The following is a 17,853-nucleotide window of genomic DNA, read 5'->3' as shown; positions in this document are numbered from 1 at the left end:
ACCAGTTTCCGAAAGGTCCCCCAAAATGCTTGAGTCTTGTGTCCTTCGATGAAATGTTCTTAAATCATCTCTGCTAAGGGTGTTTCCAGACACTGGTATACTTGTTTTTGTGAAGGAACAACAGTCAACACGACCGTTATGTTACACTACACAAAAACAAACTTAAAAACATACATATAGAATACTTCGTGATACATCCATCTTCTTCATCTGGTCATTCAAAATGACCGCAGAACACCTTGAAGCACGTCGTTTCATTTTTATAACTAATAAGAAATAAGTAATAAGTATTAACGAATAAGTATTAAGTATTAGGAATTAAGTCATAACTAACAACTAAAAAGTCCCTCCAGGGCTTCCGTAATTCCATCATTGAATTTTAAAAGTTATTTATTTTCGATTATTAACTATGAACTAATAATGTAGCAATCAAAGTGACATTTTCACTGCCAATGCTGCATTCATATTGGTAAAAAGCGAGTGAAAACATAACAATTGATATTTTCACTGGAGTGAAGTATGTCGTTTTTATGTTCACCTTATATTTTACTGCAAATAATGCACTTAAATGGTATATTACCTTTTAAATTAAAAGTCAATGAAAAGTATTAATATATGCTGACCAATGGACATAATAGACATTGCTGTGCAGGAAGGAGGAGTACCAGGTATGTCAGGATGCATTTAATACAGTGTTCTAACACAGATCATCAGAGAGACCAAGGAAAGGAAAGAGGATCTGGCTGTTATGTGGTTAAACCTGGAAAACGCGAATGGTTCACGCTGTAGAGTTACCATATGCCGGAGAAGTTAAGCCATCTGCTTAAGGATTACTTTGACAGACTTCAAATGAAGTTTACAGTGCTGGATTACACAACCACCTGGCAGTGTCTAGTAGCTGGAATAGTTACCGAATGCACTGTGTCAGTGATTTTATTCTCTACGCCTATGGACCTTATGGTTAAATCTGTGGAAAAGATGGGTAGAGGGCCATGGATGAAAGCAGGTATTCGACAACCACAGTAAGAGCTTTCATGAACGACATGCCGGTAAGCACAAAGACGGCAGTCGAAGCTAGGTGGAGCATGGTATCGAAGAAAGGGAAGTTTACCAACATACATTTGAGATAGAAGAAGACACTATTCCAACCGTGTCCACGAAGTCAGTGAAATGCCTTGGTAAATAAATACTACAGCGGCTCATTGAGTGACACCAAGAACGTGAGTGAAACGAAAGAGCTGAAGAAGTGGAATAACCTTTGGCGAAACTTGAAGTGATGTTTTTTTTTTGCAGATGAGAGCGAGAAAAAATGTACATTTTTGTAATAAATAGAATATTCCTTGTTTCTTGATGAATATCAATAATAATTCATCTAGTGAGGATGTTTATTGTGCTTCGCATACGTACTTTATGTACATTTTCCCGATTAAAACGGTAATAGAACTTTTTATTTCTTAGTTGACGATGAACGGAAATTGTATCATGTCTCAATCAGTAGGTAACGGAAATTGCATCAGTAGTGAACGGAAAATGGATCATTGTTCCAAATACTTTATTTCGATCAAAGCAAACTGCCATAAAATTTCTTTTTTGCCGGCTTTGATCTGTCATTATGATCAAATGATCATATCCTTATATTGTTTGGTTAACAAAAACCTTTTGAGAACTCTTTTATGTATCCAAAACGTAATTTCAACTAATTGACATATTTCCTATACAAATATGCATTTAACTGGAGTTATATATTCACACTCGCCAAAACTAAAATAATTAAGTGTTCGAAATAGTAATGTTGTGACATACCGTAATAATCGAAGCATAGTAATATTTCTACATGCAATTAAAGTCACATCTGTCTCACATTTTGCTCTGACGGAATTGAAATATCGTTGTACCACTTGACGGAATTAAAAAAACCGATGTACCACGATTACCCCCGTGATAATGTACATAGGACATGTACAGTGTAAGTAGTTGAGACGAGTATGTCGTGATAGGCATTGTTCTATTGTACGTACATGTACATGCAGATCTCGTGCACAAATTAACAGGTGTTCTGGATCCGCTTTGAAATAGACTTATAGAACAATTTGTAACAGATTGATACACGGTTTGGTCGGTAAATTCAAATCGACTTCTTTGTGAGTGACGACCGGTGCATTATAAATATGTGTATATACATTGTGCATTACATATACCTTATAATGCTCTCTTAATTTGTTTGCATTAAAATGTTGACTATAGTATCAGAATCAGATCCTATAATCCGATGATGACATATAAACTGTTGTCAAGATAAATTAGATACTATTTATATTGTAATATTATTGGAAAATTGAAAGTTATAGGAATTGAAAAAATGTAGTTATATAGATTATTTACTAGTAGTCTTGTGATTCATATGTAAATTATAGATTATATACTAAACTCCATGGACATAAACAAAACATCAAGTTATACTGATTACAAGTCAGATTTTTCATTTACACTATATTTCAAAACCAAATGAAAACTGAAGGGGTGTCGAAGGAAGATATAATATCATGGATGACTCTGCTACATAGTTTCTAAAAAGGAAAACAGATTACAAATCAATTTTATGATAACAGCCTGTAATGTAATATATAAAGAATTTGGTTTATATTTATTAATTTCATTTACAACAATCATTCTCACAATTGATCGACAGCATCCATATGAAAACGGTTTATAGTAAATAAAACGATATAATGTTTAATGTGTACATGTATAAATGGTTACAAAGGAACTGACCATAGGGCAGCGGCTATTTTCTAAAACACGGTTTTCTCTAGAATCTAGATAAATACAACACTTGACTGATATTAATTCGTAAATATAGTGACTTAAATTGAATTTGTGTCAAAATCAACATACATGTAAAGAAAATCAGAACTTGACTTAGTTGTTTATCATATGTACATCATGCCAAAAAAGAATGTTTTCCCTATTAATCTATAACACAGAAATTTTGTTTTTTCCATTTGCTCCATGTTTCTATTATCTTGAGCTTCGGCTCATCGGTTTGAAATAGACATATAAATAGTTAGTTCAATTGAATTGGTAGAGCATCAATATAGTGTTTGGAGTGTCTCGGAATCTAAAAGGGCGAATATAAAAACCCCGGTTTGTGTGTTGAGGCTTTGAAACCTATGAGTGAAAAAGGAAGGGGATAATACTAATGTAACGGTTCTGGATCGGATCGATAGCCGACCGCCAAGCAGCTCAATTGGTAGAGCATCCGGCGAGAGTTCGGGTGGTCCTGGGTTTGAAACCGTTCTGGTCGTACATTATCTCGCTCTTACCACAATAATAACAAACCTGTCGATCACAAAGATGTCAACTAAGGATATATATACTGGTTATCAGAATGTCGGTACTTTTTAATCATTGTTTAGTATTACCTTCTCACAAACAAACAAGAGATCCCAGAGAGATATTGGCGCCCAGCAAAGAATGATCTACATCTGACATATGACAGAGGGATTTTTTCGATGCTTTTCAAACTGTTACTATCAAAATCCAAGAAGGCGGCCGGTCGGCCATCTTGTTGACCGTTCGGTCCCAAAATGTAATATGCACAGCTAGGGCCCAAGGGGTACCTACATATGAAATTTGAAAAAAAAAATCCTTTCGTACCTTCTGAGCAATAGCGATAACAAGAAATGTTAACTGACGGAACGACGGGCGGACCACGGACGAAAGGCGATTTAAATAGCCCACCATCTGATGATGGTTGGCTAAAAACCAGTAAATACCGTCATTCCGTGATCCACTCTAGTAGCATGTTTGAGTTAAACCTACATACTATTCAGCAATGCTATGACAATGCTGATTTGAGATATATGTTGAAATGTATACTCATGCATATATACATAGCAATTGATCATTAGCATAGATCTCAAACATTCCCACGGGATTAAAATGTTCTTAAAACAAAACTAATTTACTATTTCTGCTTCTCAATTAACACCAAAAGTAATCTCCCATTTTAATATATATATCGATTTGTAAAATTAAACATTGTCATCTCAGTAATATGCATGGAAACAATGTCTTACGACGAAGATGTTTTATTATCTTTTATGTTCCAAGTTCAAGACAAATTGGGAGTAATTGATATGCAAACGTTTCCTCCAAAATAATGAGTAGTGTGTCAGAATATGAATTACCTCCCTTGTTTCTTGCCTATGTACATATATAATAATATTAATATAATATATATATGTATTTTAGTTTTTATACAACTTTGATGTTTTAATTACCGTAGGTAACTCATATTTTTATCAACTCTATGTTTTACTATGTTATGTGTAATTCTTAACTTAATCAATGCATGATTTTGCTACCAATATTGTCATTTTAGCTGCTATATTCTTTGAAGATTACACAGATAATCTCTTTGCCAAAATTTTGTTGATCGTAATTAATGGGCTATCTCATAGGATTATCTTCAGCATTATCTGTATCTGTAGTTTACATTGAAGCTTCAAATTTACAGTTTGTGTTGTTGTTCCGCCCGTTAAATGATCCAGAAAAGCAAAATTGTGAAGTTTTCTTCAATTAAAAGGTGATTTTGGTGATCTTTGACCTTTGACCTTTACTACCATAAAGGTCAAAGGTCAAAACTATATTTAGAAAAATGAAATTCATGTGATATACTATTCAATGATGTATAACACTTTATTGTTCTATGCAGCCAATATGTGGAAATTAAGATATACAAAAAATTGCTAATTTCACTTATTTTGCACATCAAAAACACCCGAACAGGAAGGTGATAATTAAGAGCGAAATCTCTGCTGATATTACTGTGAATAACATGTCATATTTGGTAAACATTTCCAGAGATAAGCATACATACCAACTTCTGGAGTTGATAAATGGATAGGGTAGTAGTATTCTATAATTGTTAACATTGATAGTAATGGTTTTTTTGAAGGTTTTGTGATTTCATTATTGTAATTTGTGACTTTGTTATATATTATGGAATTGTATGATTTTGAGGAACCATAAGGCCATGCTGAGATATTTTCCAGCGCGTGTATAAAGCTACGGTCAGGATGATAGGGATAAATATAAAGCTGGCAGGTTAAGAATGTGTATTGTTGATATATTGTAAGTTTTATTATGGTCATTTACTCTATAACTTTAAAAACACATGGTCATATGACGCAACATGTTGATACTGTTATGATAAACAGTTAGTTGAGTATTGCCAGAACAAACGAAATGGATGCCATTTAATAATAAAAATGTACTACCTTTGCTATTATGTCTTAAAAATTTTGAGCTTGATAAAACGTCTCTCTGGTTTAACTAGATATCTTGGTTGACTATATATTTTGTGTATCTTAAATCTCTTCCATCCTTGCTATTTTATATGTGTGATCCATCTTGAGCTCAATGGAAAGTGTAAGCGTGAGTGTTTGATATATAGAATTGCATTGTATGAAAATGATTTTGTACTACAACAAAAAGTAAACATAAATTCTCTTGTAATTAAGTTCAATATTCCTTCATATAACTTCATTTTCTATTGTAAATTGTAATCTATTTCACCCATGGTAAAATTGTGTAAACCCAATTTTATTTTGTGGGCGGGGAGGTTGTGTATATGATTTTATGGGTGTAGCTAGATTACACACTGTACGGTCTAAGGGAGATAATCATAACCCCTTACTGTATATGGGCTATTCCCCTTTGCTGAATCTCTACGTTTTGGGAGAATAAAGATAGATTTGGAACAAGAAAGACGTACTATCGTTTATCTGACAAAGATGTAGCAAGTTTCCCCAATACAGTACTTACCAACCTCTCAATCACAACAAATTATAGCGATTGACCGAAGGGGTCATCCACACAATAATCTGTATATACATGTATATATATGTTTGTTTATGTTTTTTGTGAACATTCGCAGATCGCCTCGAAAATTCGTCAATATTTAGATTTAATTTTTTGTCCTATACAGAATATTATGAGTATATAGGCTTAAAAACTATCGTTAGATCACAGGCGTCTGCTTCTGGTTTGATAAAAATATAATAACCTACCCCTACTATATGAACAAGGTGAGACACTCCGATACTCCAACTGTGGAACGGAATTGGAACTCTTCAAGCGAGCAGTTGCAAGAAGCAATCGATCTGATTTGTCAATTAATTTGATTAACCAATCGGATTGCAACTTGCAAAACTGCTTGCTTGAAAGATCAACTTCCGTTCCATAGTTGATGCATCGTCCGCTACGTGGATACTTCTTGTCCTGTTTCATATTAAATAACCGTAACTTCGCGACAAAAACCTGGCATACATTGTAAAAAGAGGATTCTTAATTAAGGTACGTTGATTGAACGCGCGGACACTCAATATTTTCGTCAAATTTGGTCAAATTTCAAAGTGAATTGGAGCGTACCCTCAACTTCCGGTTTATGGAGTGTCTTACCTTGTTCATATAGTAGGGGTAGGACATTATATTTTCCTAAAACCAGATGCAGACGCCTGTGGTTAGATTAACGTTATATATATACCTCGAACCAAGGTAGCCATACAATCAAACATACTTACGAAATGTGCCTGAGTTAGGCTGTGTAGCTGCATACCGCCAGTGTGCTGTGGACTAACTCAATACACGTGTTCATACGCGTGCATGTAACTTTCTATATATAGAACTACACGCGTGTTCATCCAATACACAATGTAAATTGCGAGCAGTATAGATGGCAAAGCGTTCGTAATAATATAATTGAGACCCCACAACTATTGCTTCTAACATTCTATAGAAATATTTCATTTGACATGTGATGCGTCTGCTAATACCATCGGAGTGCCTCGGATCTCTCATAGGAACTCCTCGGAAATTACAGTTTTTTATTCTGGAATGCGAAGAAGAATCAACTGATGAAGTACGTAAAGCCACGTTTACATACGGTTTATTATTATTGTTAAAGTGCAAATTGTCCAGGTGATGTATGCACATCTTAGCTAACTTTTGTAACGTTGTGTTTAAATGTTTTGTAAGCGCTTGTGTGTACATGCATTTCGGTCACAAATATGCGAGATAAATATGTCGGTATGTAGTGGCCTTGACCGCACTCAGTCCCTGTCGTGTTTACATCTGTTGGTTTGGTTCTGTTACTTAAACGTTATATTAATACCCATGATCATTTAATAACGAGCCATGTTTGATGGTGAATGAAAGCCGAAGTACCCGGAAAAAACCCACTGACCAGTGGTCAGTACATATTAACCACTCACCCACTGGGGTCTTCCCCGAACACCAATTCTGGGTAGGGTGGGGTGTTTTCATGGCTGTATTTCCATTTGCCCACTTTTTATAATCTGATAATTAGCAGAATGTTGTGACAAAGATTATAGTCTATTTCAGAGAAGTTAACCTGGATTTACCTGTGTTTTACCTGTGATTTTCACCTGTGATACGTACTGTACTTATTCCATAAGGGTATCGTTTATGTATAACTTGATGTACATTTATGGAAATAAAATTACATGGAAAAATCTTTTGATTTATTACTCTCTTTGTGATGTCAGTTATGTTATTGATTTTTCATATTAATAATATACATATAATAATATATAATGCATATAAACACATAAATAATAACTATAGTTGCTAATTGTAGTTCAATCAAAATATACCTTCTTGGATATCGAGCTACATGTATAGAGGTACATACACGTTTAAACTTTAGTGGCATTTATAACATAATCCACATTCAACATATTTACAAAAATAGTTTATGGTAATAATTATGTAATCATGCAGTTTATGTTTACGCCTCTTTTCATTAGATATCACCTTTGTGACAATTCTACTGAAATATTTATACTGCAATATATCGTCATTTTTAGGAATCCCATTGAGCCAATTTGCCGACAAAAATCTTACTCTAACCTTCATAATTTGACATGTTCGAACCATCGGAAATATGATCTATTATAAAAAAAAAAATCAGGGTTCGAACTGTCACTAGCTAAACAATTATCTCAATAACATTCACATTGCAATTTGCAATCTGCAGAAGTCTATATTCTGTAGAAATGCTTAGACTTTTATAGTGTGATAGGAGGGAGGCGCATTATACATGACAAAATTACTTGTCAAATCATGCAAATTCAAATGCAAATGTAAGTTTTGCGGGTTACACTTTCGCTTTTACAGTGTAACATTTAAAACAAAAGATATCTCAATAAATATTACATATTGACTAAAAAGTATATTAAATTTATTATATCAGCTGTGATATTTAGTGACCGTCTGGATTTTTCCAAAAAATATCATCCTTGATGAAAAATATTTTAGTTTTCTCAATGTTTAACATACAAATATATATACAGTATGTTTGACTTTCTTGTCAATGTAGAATTGGAATTTTGAGACATCTAGATCTGTACAGTTTGATATATAGGGTATACAACTGTATATGATATAATTAATATATTAGATACAAGTACAAACGTACATGTATATGCATTTGTATATATATCTACATGTACATGTATATTGTTACATGTATCATCCGATAGAATTAAATAATATCTTGTTACGTACGCTGTATTCTTTATATCGATCTGTAGCTATATAGCTACATTGTAGACATACAATTTCAACTAATTCTTGAAATTGCAACAGTTTGTAAAAAAATCTGACATTTAATTCTCCTAAAACGTGGATGAATTTTTGCTCTTTTATTTAATCCACCATTCCAATGGTGAAATTTATAAAGATGTAACGTAAAATATCATTTATATTTGTCTGTCAAAACGCACAAAATATTATATAGTACTGTATTGTATACAGATATATCGATATCTCTCTATCTATTTCCCCACTTTTGATAAACTAGATGTAGCTCAGGTAAACGAACACAGGTAAGCACAGGTAAAAATTATTATGGAACTTACTATAATTGGTTTTCCATTGTTCTCCTATACCAACACTTTTCTTTGTTCTCTAAAAAGTGGGCAAATGGAGAACACACCGTTTTCATAGGGGTTAAGGTGTGTTGATAGGGAGTTATATTCTGTCTCAGAATTGTTCTCAGTGCAAGATCACAGGTAAATATCAGGTAAATCAACTCACCTGGTAGGTGATCAGCAAATCAGTAACTGTTATTGTCAAGATGCTGCAGAATGGTGTATAAAACAGAGGCATACTTCAGAAAAAAATCATACTTGCCATGATATTTGAATAGAACATTAAATTATCAACTTGACTTGTATTTGTACTCTTTTAAGCTTTATAAATGTAAATATTTAATAGAAATACTATTCTAGATCATTCAATTTCATCATTTTCTTATACTTTCTTACTTATTTTAGTTTTCAGATTTAGATTAATATACACTTTGTAAAACATCTGTACTAGAATTGTCGAATTTACAGTTTATTATTGATCTATACTTGACTATGTTATTTTTTTCAGTTTTCAAGGATGAGAATCTTCCTCTTTAATTCTGAGGATTTCTTCTGATTGGGCAAAATTTAGGAGAAACAAATAATGTCCGATATGATCTAAAATATCATAAATTGACTCTTTTAAACACTTAGTGTAGGGATTTCTCTTATAAGTGAAGATGTTTCCTCTCTTTGGTTATAGGATCGATCACTATTTTCATCTATTTTCTGTGATATAAGCTTTTGATCGAGTGAGGCATTAAAACTTAATGTATAAGTTGAAAAAATATGGAATTAAAGGTAAACTGTATGATTGGTTTGAAGTCTACTTACCTGACAGAAAACAACTCGTATTCATAAACGAATATCAATTAATCCAATGAAAAACCGATAAATGCTGAAGTACCGAAAGGTTCAGTACTTGGTCATTCTTTTCCTATTGTTTATAAATTATTTAACAGATGTAATATTTTATATAAAAATATTTGCTGATGACACATCTCTGTATTGATAATGATGATGACCTTTTACTGACAGTAATACATGCAGAATTCTTGGATGATGGTCTATCGTCAATTTCTTCATGGGCTGATCAATAAAAAAGATCATGGTCGGATCACATCTTTAATATTTGTGAAAAAGTTTCATCAAGACAGAACTTATTACGAACATTGAAACATAAACTAGATGGAAACTCACCAAGAACTTTGTATCTCTCCTATATCTACGGTGGCTGATTTGTGCCATTTCGTCTTTTCGTCTTTTCGCCCCGAAAAGACGAGAATTAAGAAACCTTAATTTTCGTCTTTTCGCCCCGAAAAGACGAAATTGGGCGAAAAGACGAAATTTAACAAATTTAAATCTCGTCTTTTCGCGGCGAAAAGACGAAAAGACGAAAGTGATACACGCGACTTTGATTCTAGTCTTTTCGCCTTCAAAATTCTCGTCTTTTCGTCTTAACAAACCTTAATTTTCGTCTTTTCGCCCCGAAAAGACGAAATTTAACAAACCTTAATTTTCGTCTTTTCGTCTTTTCGAACCGAAAAGAAGAAAATTAACAAACCTAAATTTTGGTCTTTTCGTCTTTTCGCCCCGAAAAGACGAAAATTAACAAACCTTAAATTTCGTCTTTTCGCCCCGAAAAGACGAAATTTAACAAACCTTAATTTTCGTCTTTTCGTCTTTTCGCCCCGTTCGTCTTTTCGTCTTTTCGCCGCGAAAAGAAGAAATTTAAATTTGTTAATTTTCGTGTTTTCGGGGCGAAAAGACGAAAAGACGAGAATTAAGATATATCAGACCAATTTTAGAATATACAGACATTATTTGGGATACCAGAACGGAACCATTGACTTGATGACATAAGCCGACTCATGATCAGCATCACAGCTGCTGCACCTTGCTTAAATTGGCAGGAACTATTTTGCATATCAATTCAATTATAAATATTTTACTTAATATAAATTATACAAAATGGGACTGGGTAACAGGCATTGCCTATATCAACCCTTTCCCTCTTCCACTAGTGTACAACAATTTATACAAATTAAACTTTAACAAAACTGTAGTATATCTTATGATGTATCTTATCATACCGTGTACACTTACGTACACAGAACTCGTATAATAGTTACAAACGCAATTCGTTATATAAACCTTACTGGAACGATATCTTACAGGAGAATTGGGATGCATTATGTTCATTTTATTTTTAACTGTAAAGCGTATTGTGATTTAAGGAAAACTTACATAATTGATAGAGTAACTGTTTTATGTGAACATTTTGAAAGTATGTCTTCTGATAATCAACTTATCTTTTTAATGAATTGTGATGTTTTACAAGTAAGTCTTGCTAAATATATCTTTTTATGATGAGGAGAAGGCGATCTCTATAATAGTAATTTTGACTTATTATAACTTTAACTGATAATGTTGTTTTATTCACATATATTGTTCATAATTTTAGTACATTCGTGTCTCGTAAGCCAATTAATGGCTGGGCATTTTTACTAATGAAGAATATTTTTTTAATTGTAAATGTTGTGTAAAAATGTGTGACATTATCATGCATTATTATTATTATTATTATGTATCTTAATCATAGGTATGAGAATAAAAATTACCTGGTTGAAAAGTTACCTGAGTTGGTGTTAGATTTTGAAACAGGCTATAACTAAACTTCAAAGGGTTCCCTACATAAACACATCCCTTTGTCTTTACCAGAGTTGGTGTTCGGGGAATTCGCCCACCCACTATGGCCCCATGTGTGTTTATGACATCAGAACTTTTGTAATATCGGTAGGGCTTTATTCTGGAAGAAGGTGTCCAGAGAATGACGGACCCATCATTGGGATCGGGGACACGGTCATCAAGGTTTTGTGAAGGGCACAATTTTCTATACATTTCAGTAGATTTCCAATTATTTGATGCATATACATGCATTTATATATTATTTTTGTCCAAAAGAATTATAACGAGCATTCTTAAAGTTGTATGGTCTATGACTTGTTGTATTTTTGACATAGAAAAAGTATTTAGAGTGTTCTACATATTTTTTTTCCGCCTCTCTAAGTTTAAAACTTTCGATTTAACGACTTTTGTAAAGTTCGTATTCGCAAAGTTATTAAGCAATTAAATTGAAAAATTGATTTTAACGTGTACACATTTAAAATAGCTCGGAAGTATCCTAACTGTTCCGATCTATTCAGATCTGTACGGGTTTTGCCGATATTGACCACGTGATACGGCTCGGGAGGTTCCAATCTATACGGGTATCGCTTATGTCGGTCACGTGATGCAACTTGGTTTTCCGATGTTACCTGAAAGTTTGAAACATGGTGTTGACACGGTTCTTTCAAAACATGTGATATTTCCTGCGACATTTACCGCTATGTCAATTGTATGTTTGTGCTTTCATGTATCTGAACCATCATATATAAGCATCCATGTTCACACATTGTATGTTTTATGAGAGTTTGTGATGGTGAAAATTACAAGAAATGCAACTTAGATATCTACCGTACCGCTCACAAGACGAAATATTCTTAATTTGTAGTCTTGTCGTATAAATTGCCTTTAGAAAGTCCTTCTTATGTAAATATGAAGAAATAATATCTTGGTGTGAATTTGATATTTTATACGGTTCCGCTTTATTGCCTGGTACGTAAGCTATATAAACCAAGTACAAAAAGGCATACACATGTTTCAATAATGGTCTACATGATAATAACCTTGCTCCATCATTAGTTATAGCCACCAATTGTAGCCCTAAAGAAGACACCATTTTCTGTCTAAAAGTCTTGAGCTACAACATTGCAGCTATCTCACTCCTATCAGACATCCTGTAAGAACTAATAGAAAAATCAAGAAGGAAAATGTATAAGGATTTCAAAACTGGATAAATATGATAAAATACCAGTCATTTGTGATTAAACATAACAAAGATGGTATTGTTTAGGAGGATGAACAGATGTAACGGGACATAACTGAATATGATGATTAATTAGAGAAGTAATAAAATTGTATTTTGGATAGCCCTCTATCACAAAAATGTATCCCGTGATGATCATTACCTCCCGAGTGCAATGACAACGCGGTTAGTCATAGAAACACATTCCACTAGAATAAAAATCAATAACGACTATTCCATGGAAAAGTTTGATTGATTTTTAAAATTAAGTTAAAAATAATCTCGAAATGATAATCTGTAGTGGTAATATATAGTTATACGGTAACGTGACTGATTTCAATCATGTCGACACACTGACGAACCCGCCAAGCAAAGAGTGACAGTGTGCTATGCGAAGAGTGACAGTGTGCTATGCGAAGAGTGACAGTGTGCTATGCGAAGAGTGACAGTGTGCTCTGCAAAGAGTGACAGTGTGCTATGCGAAGAGTGACAGTGTGCTATGCGAAGAGTGACAGTGTGCTATGCGAAGAGTGACAGTGTGCTATGCGAAGAGTGACAGTGTGCTATGCGAAGAGTGACAGTGTGCTATGCGAAGAGTGACAGTGTGCTATGCGAAGAGTGACAGTGTGCTATGCGAAGAGTGACAGTGTGCTATGCGAAGAGTGGCAGTGTGCTATGCGAAGAGTGACAGTGTGCTATGCGAAGAGTGGCAGTGTGCTATGCGAAGAGTGAGCTATGCGAAGAGTGACAGTGTGCTATGCGAAGAGTGACAGTGTGCTATGCGAAGAGTGACAGTGTGCTATGCGAAGAGTGACAGTGTGCTATGCAAAGATCAACAAAGCACCAAGCGAATTTGAAGAGCGCCATGTGACAAACACACTGTTTCAATTCGCTTTGCGGAGTCGCCATTGCGACATTGCTGAGAAATCGGCTACCATAAATACGTAGCTTTTAGGAAATAGAGTCCATGAAATCTGACTTGCTAGACATGATGGCAACGAACAGGTGAAATAAAATTAACTGAGTATAGAATAAAACCACCAAGGATACGCCGTATGTATGGTCAGATGACTGCTCACTCCGAAGAAGCGCCTACTTTTGTATTTCTATTACAACTCAATTTTATTATCTCATCTTAATTTAGTTGTTCATTGTTTTAACTATGGTTTTGTTTATTTTCATTTCGTTCCAGGTATGACATGATATAAGAATTACAAAGATGTCGGTGTACGATGAGGACGAGTCGCGTATGGCGCTTAGGTTGTACCATGCAGTCGAGGAAAACAATATGAAGACATTGAGACTACTTCTGGTCAAAGGAGCAGACGTCCATTACAAATATTTCGATGACAAATCTCTTCTTCACATTTGCTGTGAGAAAGATCGCCTGGAATGTGCCAAACTTTTGATGGAGTTTGGAGCCAATGTGCAGGCGTCAGATGAATGGAACATGACACCGCTTATGTATTGTATGGTCAGACATTTTGTAGACATTGCTAAAGAATTGTTGTCACGTGATTCCCATGCTGTCCACTCACAAGATAGATTCGGAAAGTCTGTTATTCACTGTGCCACAGAGTCTGGGTCGGTAGAGCTTTTGAAACTCGTGTTGTCGCATGGCGCGGATGTCAATCAGACAGACTGGTATGGTATCACACCGCTGATGACCCTTTGCGCAGGTGCCGGGATACGCCATTCAGTGGAACTTTGTCACGTGCTATTGGACGCAGGCGCAGACGTGGAGATGAAAGATGTCCGCAGCAAGAGAACTGCATTACAGGTTAACTTTAGATAAACATTCCAATAGTTTCATAATTCAACGTTTAGCAGCACAATTTAATCTTGAAATGAAACACATTTTCCTTATAAAGACATAGTCAGTTATTTACATTGATTTCGTTTGCTATTCCGGGCATTATGTCGGTATATTATTTGTTAAGACGTTGAAATCTCTTCTTAATGAACATTAGGTACGAGGGGTGTTCCAAAATTATTGTTACTTTGGTGATTTCTCTTTGATAGAAGTAAATCTGATCATTTTACTTTGCCCTGTCCCTCGAAGTACGCCCCCTCTGAATTTATGCATCGTTTCAACCGATCGATCCACTTTTGGAAACAGTTTTCGTACTCTTGGATTGGTATACTCATAAGATACTGGTAAATGGCAGATCCAAGGGCATTTCTTGATTTATATTTTGTTCCAGACAGGTGAAATTTTAGTTTGGGGAACAAGAAAAAGTCACAGGGGGCCAAGTCTGGTGAATATGCAGGGTGGGGGAGGACAATGACCTTTTCTGCCTTCAAAAACTCCGTTACAATGCGCGCCTTGTGTGCTTGCGCATTATCATGTAAGAGCCTGAGGTACTTCAAACCTGTCTGTGGGCGGCGGCGTTTGTAGACTTTCTTAAGTTTTCGAAGTGCAACGTCTCTATAATACTTCGCTGTGACAGTTTTGCCTTTTGGAACAGGAATTTGAATGATTGGACCCTTGTTATCAAAGAATATGACATACAAAACCTTCCTCACGGTGCGTATTCTTTTAGCAATGCTAGGGCGCCTAGCGTTTTTGCTTGCCCAGATTCGATTAGAGCATTTTCTTTGGGGTTCGAAAATATACACCTATGTTTCATCACCTGTGACCAAATTATCAAAAGTCTTTTTGCTGTATTTTGGGTATTTCTTCAATAGGGATTTGGCCTTGTCAACCCGGGACCTCTTTTGGTTGTCAGTTAGTAAATGGGGTATCCACCTGGCATTGATCTTGCTCAGCTTATGATGTTTCTTTAAAATGCAATGAATACGTGCTAAAGACAAGCCTGTCATTTTAGCTAACTGCCGGACAGTGTACCTTGCATCTTTTTCAAGGATTTGCCGAATTAGTTCAATGTTATGCTTTGTTGTTGTTGTTGCAGGGCGACCTGTGTGGGCAGCATCTTTAAGCTGCTAGTGTCCCGACCTAAATCGAGCAACCCACCTTCAAATAGTCATATATGACATTTGACCCTTCCCATTAATATCACACACCTAACGATGAATATCCACCGGCTTTAAGCCAAGTAGAGACCTACCTTTGATATAGGCCCTAATTTCAATTACGTTTTCAACTCTCTTGCCAACCATATTTGTATAGAGTGTAACGAGTGCGCTACAAAACAATGTACACAGCACCAAGGTCAGTGTAATTGTGAGCGAGATATATATATATTTACCTATATCACGCTTCAGATATCACGCTATCGCTACTAGGTAGTTTTAAGCCCATTTAGCACGATTTCCACGAGATATTGCACAAGTAACATTAATTTCGGAACATCCAGGTGTTACAATTTTTTTTCAACTCTCTTGGCAACCATATTTGTATAGAGTGTAACGAGTGTGCTACAAAACAATGTACACAGCACCAAGGTCAGTGTAATTGTGAGCGAGATATTTACCTACATGTATATCACGCTTCAGATATCACGCTACGAGGTAGTTTTAAGCCCATTTAGCACGATTTCCACGATATATTGCGCAAGTAACATTAATTTCGGAACATCCCTCGTACATTCCAACATCTGATGTTCTCTTAGACATAGATTATATATTGAATTACCTGAATTTATATTTTCTTCGACCTTGAAATAAGCATTAAATGAATTTCACCTGTCCGTCATTTTTCGTTCTTTTTAAAAATCATTGCTTTATTTTGCAGTTTGCCGCGGTCCAGAAGAATACGGAGCTTGTCCAGTGTTTGGTGTGTGCCGGTGCTGACCCCAACACTACGGACACCACGAGTATGACGCCACTGACCAATGTCATATTTCAGTTCTACCGTCTAAAGAACGCTAGTTGTGATGTGTGTGAGGATCTGATGGCCACCGTGGTCATTCTGACCCAGGCCGGAGCTAACCTGAACTTAAACACCCGGGAGAACTCCAACCCTTTGTATATGGCGGTCAACTTTAAAGTGGAACCCCTCCTCAGGTTCTTCTTGGACTGCGGAGCGGATCCAAATGTTGTCTGTACGTATATCTTTATCACTTATGACCAATGCAGAAAAAAATGTTTCAGAATTGGTAAAACATACAGGTTTGCATAAATGCTAGATTTTTAAAGCATAAAAAATGAACCGTGAATTAAATGCCATGCTTCCGATTAACCCTACGTATTCTGTGTATATTAATCTGTTACAGTTCCCATGGGCGTGACGCCATTGCTGTCAGCTGTTAAGAAAAAAGATTCTGCATGTGTCCGTGCCCTCCTTCAGTGGAGAGCACGTCCCGACATCCGGGGACGTGTATTCAAAACAGCTCACGTGCACGACCAGTATTGGGTGGACGCTATGGAGCTAGCCATAGACCTGGGGTGTTGGGACATCGCTCTTCTTTTGTACTCCGCCGGATATAACATAAGCAGACTGCCTTACTTCCGGGAAGGGATTCTCGAGCCAGAAATCCCCGAGTCCTTATCACGTGACAAAGACATGTTCACTTACCTTGAGTTTTTAGCCCGGAATCCCCGAACACTGTTTCATACGGCAACTCTGTGTATGTGGGATCATTTAAAGAATGATATAGGCCTAAAGGAAAGAATCTACCAGCTTCCACTTCCAACGAGGATTAAACAACTGACGTCACCAGAGTTTGTGCTCTGATAAACACGCCAAACTGATGTGTGGAGGCACCTCGTAGCTGACAACGCAAGTTTAAAATGGTGTATATAAATAAAAACAAATATATTTATCCTTTGAAATGGGTTTAATCTGATCTTTGTCTAAGGAAGTGACAACCACTTTATCTAAATGCATTCTTAGATACGAGTTTTGGAATCAAGGGTAATAAAAAGCGTTACTTGTAAAACTGGTTTTAATTTCAAATGTGTTCGCTTGAAGTATACAAGCACATGTACTTAAAACAGGAACTACTGTAAAATTAATTAAAACAAAAAGCCATTCAAACATAATTGTATACACTATTGTACTTACGTGTAATCGCCGCGCTGCAAGTTTTCCATACGTGTACATAATGT

At 35.5% G+C, this 17,853-nt stretch overlaps 1 protein-coding gene and 1 long non-coding RNA gene across 5 annotated transcripts in view; one reads left to right on the top strand and one right to left on the bottom strand.

Annotated features, from left to right (window-relative positions):
• The window catches only part of LOC138307527 (uncharacterized), a 47,550-nt gene extending 40,819 nt beyond the window's left edge, over positions 1-6,731 (bottom strand). For 2 of the 4 annotated variants that reach the window (XR_011205999.1, XR_011206002.1), the window contains exon 1: positions 6,588-6,712. This is a non-coding gene — a long non-coding RNA (uncharacterized lncRNA). Of the gene's footprint in view, positions 1-6,074; positions 6,171-6,587 lie in introns of those variants that run through there. The other 2 variants (XR_011206000.1, XR_011206001.1) reach the window with 2 other exon arrangements.
• Positions 6,620-17,577, top strand: LOC138307526 (ankyrin repeat and SOCS box protein 10-like). The gene is made up of 4 exons (XM_069248323.1): positions 6,620-6,925; positions 14,036-14,623; positions 16,538-16,847; positions 17,019-17,577. The coding sequence occupies exons 2-4, from the start codon at positions 14,063-14,065 to the stop codon at positions 17,477-17,479; spliced, it is 1,332 nt and encodes a 443-aa protein (XP_069104424.1). The 5' UTR covers positions 6,620-6,925; positions 14,036-14,062; the 3' UTR covers positions 17,480-17,577.
• The last annotated feature ends 276 nt before the right edge of the window (positions 17,578-17,853 follow it).

The sequence above is a fragment of the Argopecten irradians genome, chromosome 14 (assembly GCF_041381155.1).
Source record: "Argopecten irradians isolate NY chromosome 14, Ai_NY, whole genome shotgun sequence".
NCBI classification, from domain to species: domain Eukaryota; kingdom Metazoa; phylum Mollusca; class Bivalvia; order Pectinida; family Pectinidae; genus Argopecten; species Argopecten irradians.
This window is presented reverse-complemented; position numbering and strand designations above follow the sequence as displayed.

Coding starts and splice junctions, on each gene's coding strand:
- LOC138307526 (XM_069248323.1), top strand. CDS start 14,063: ATGTCGGTGTACGATGAGGACGAGTCGCGTATGGCGCTTAGGTTGTAC. Junction 14,624..16,537: donor GCAAGAGAACTGCATTACAG/GTTAACTTTAGA, acceptor TTTATTTTGCAG/TTTGCCGCGGTCCAGAAGAA. Junction 16,848..17,018: donor AGCGGATCCAAATGTTGTCT/GTACGTATATCT, acceptor AATCTGTTACAG/TTCCCATGGGCGTGACGCCA.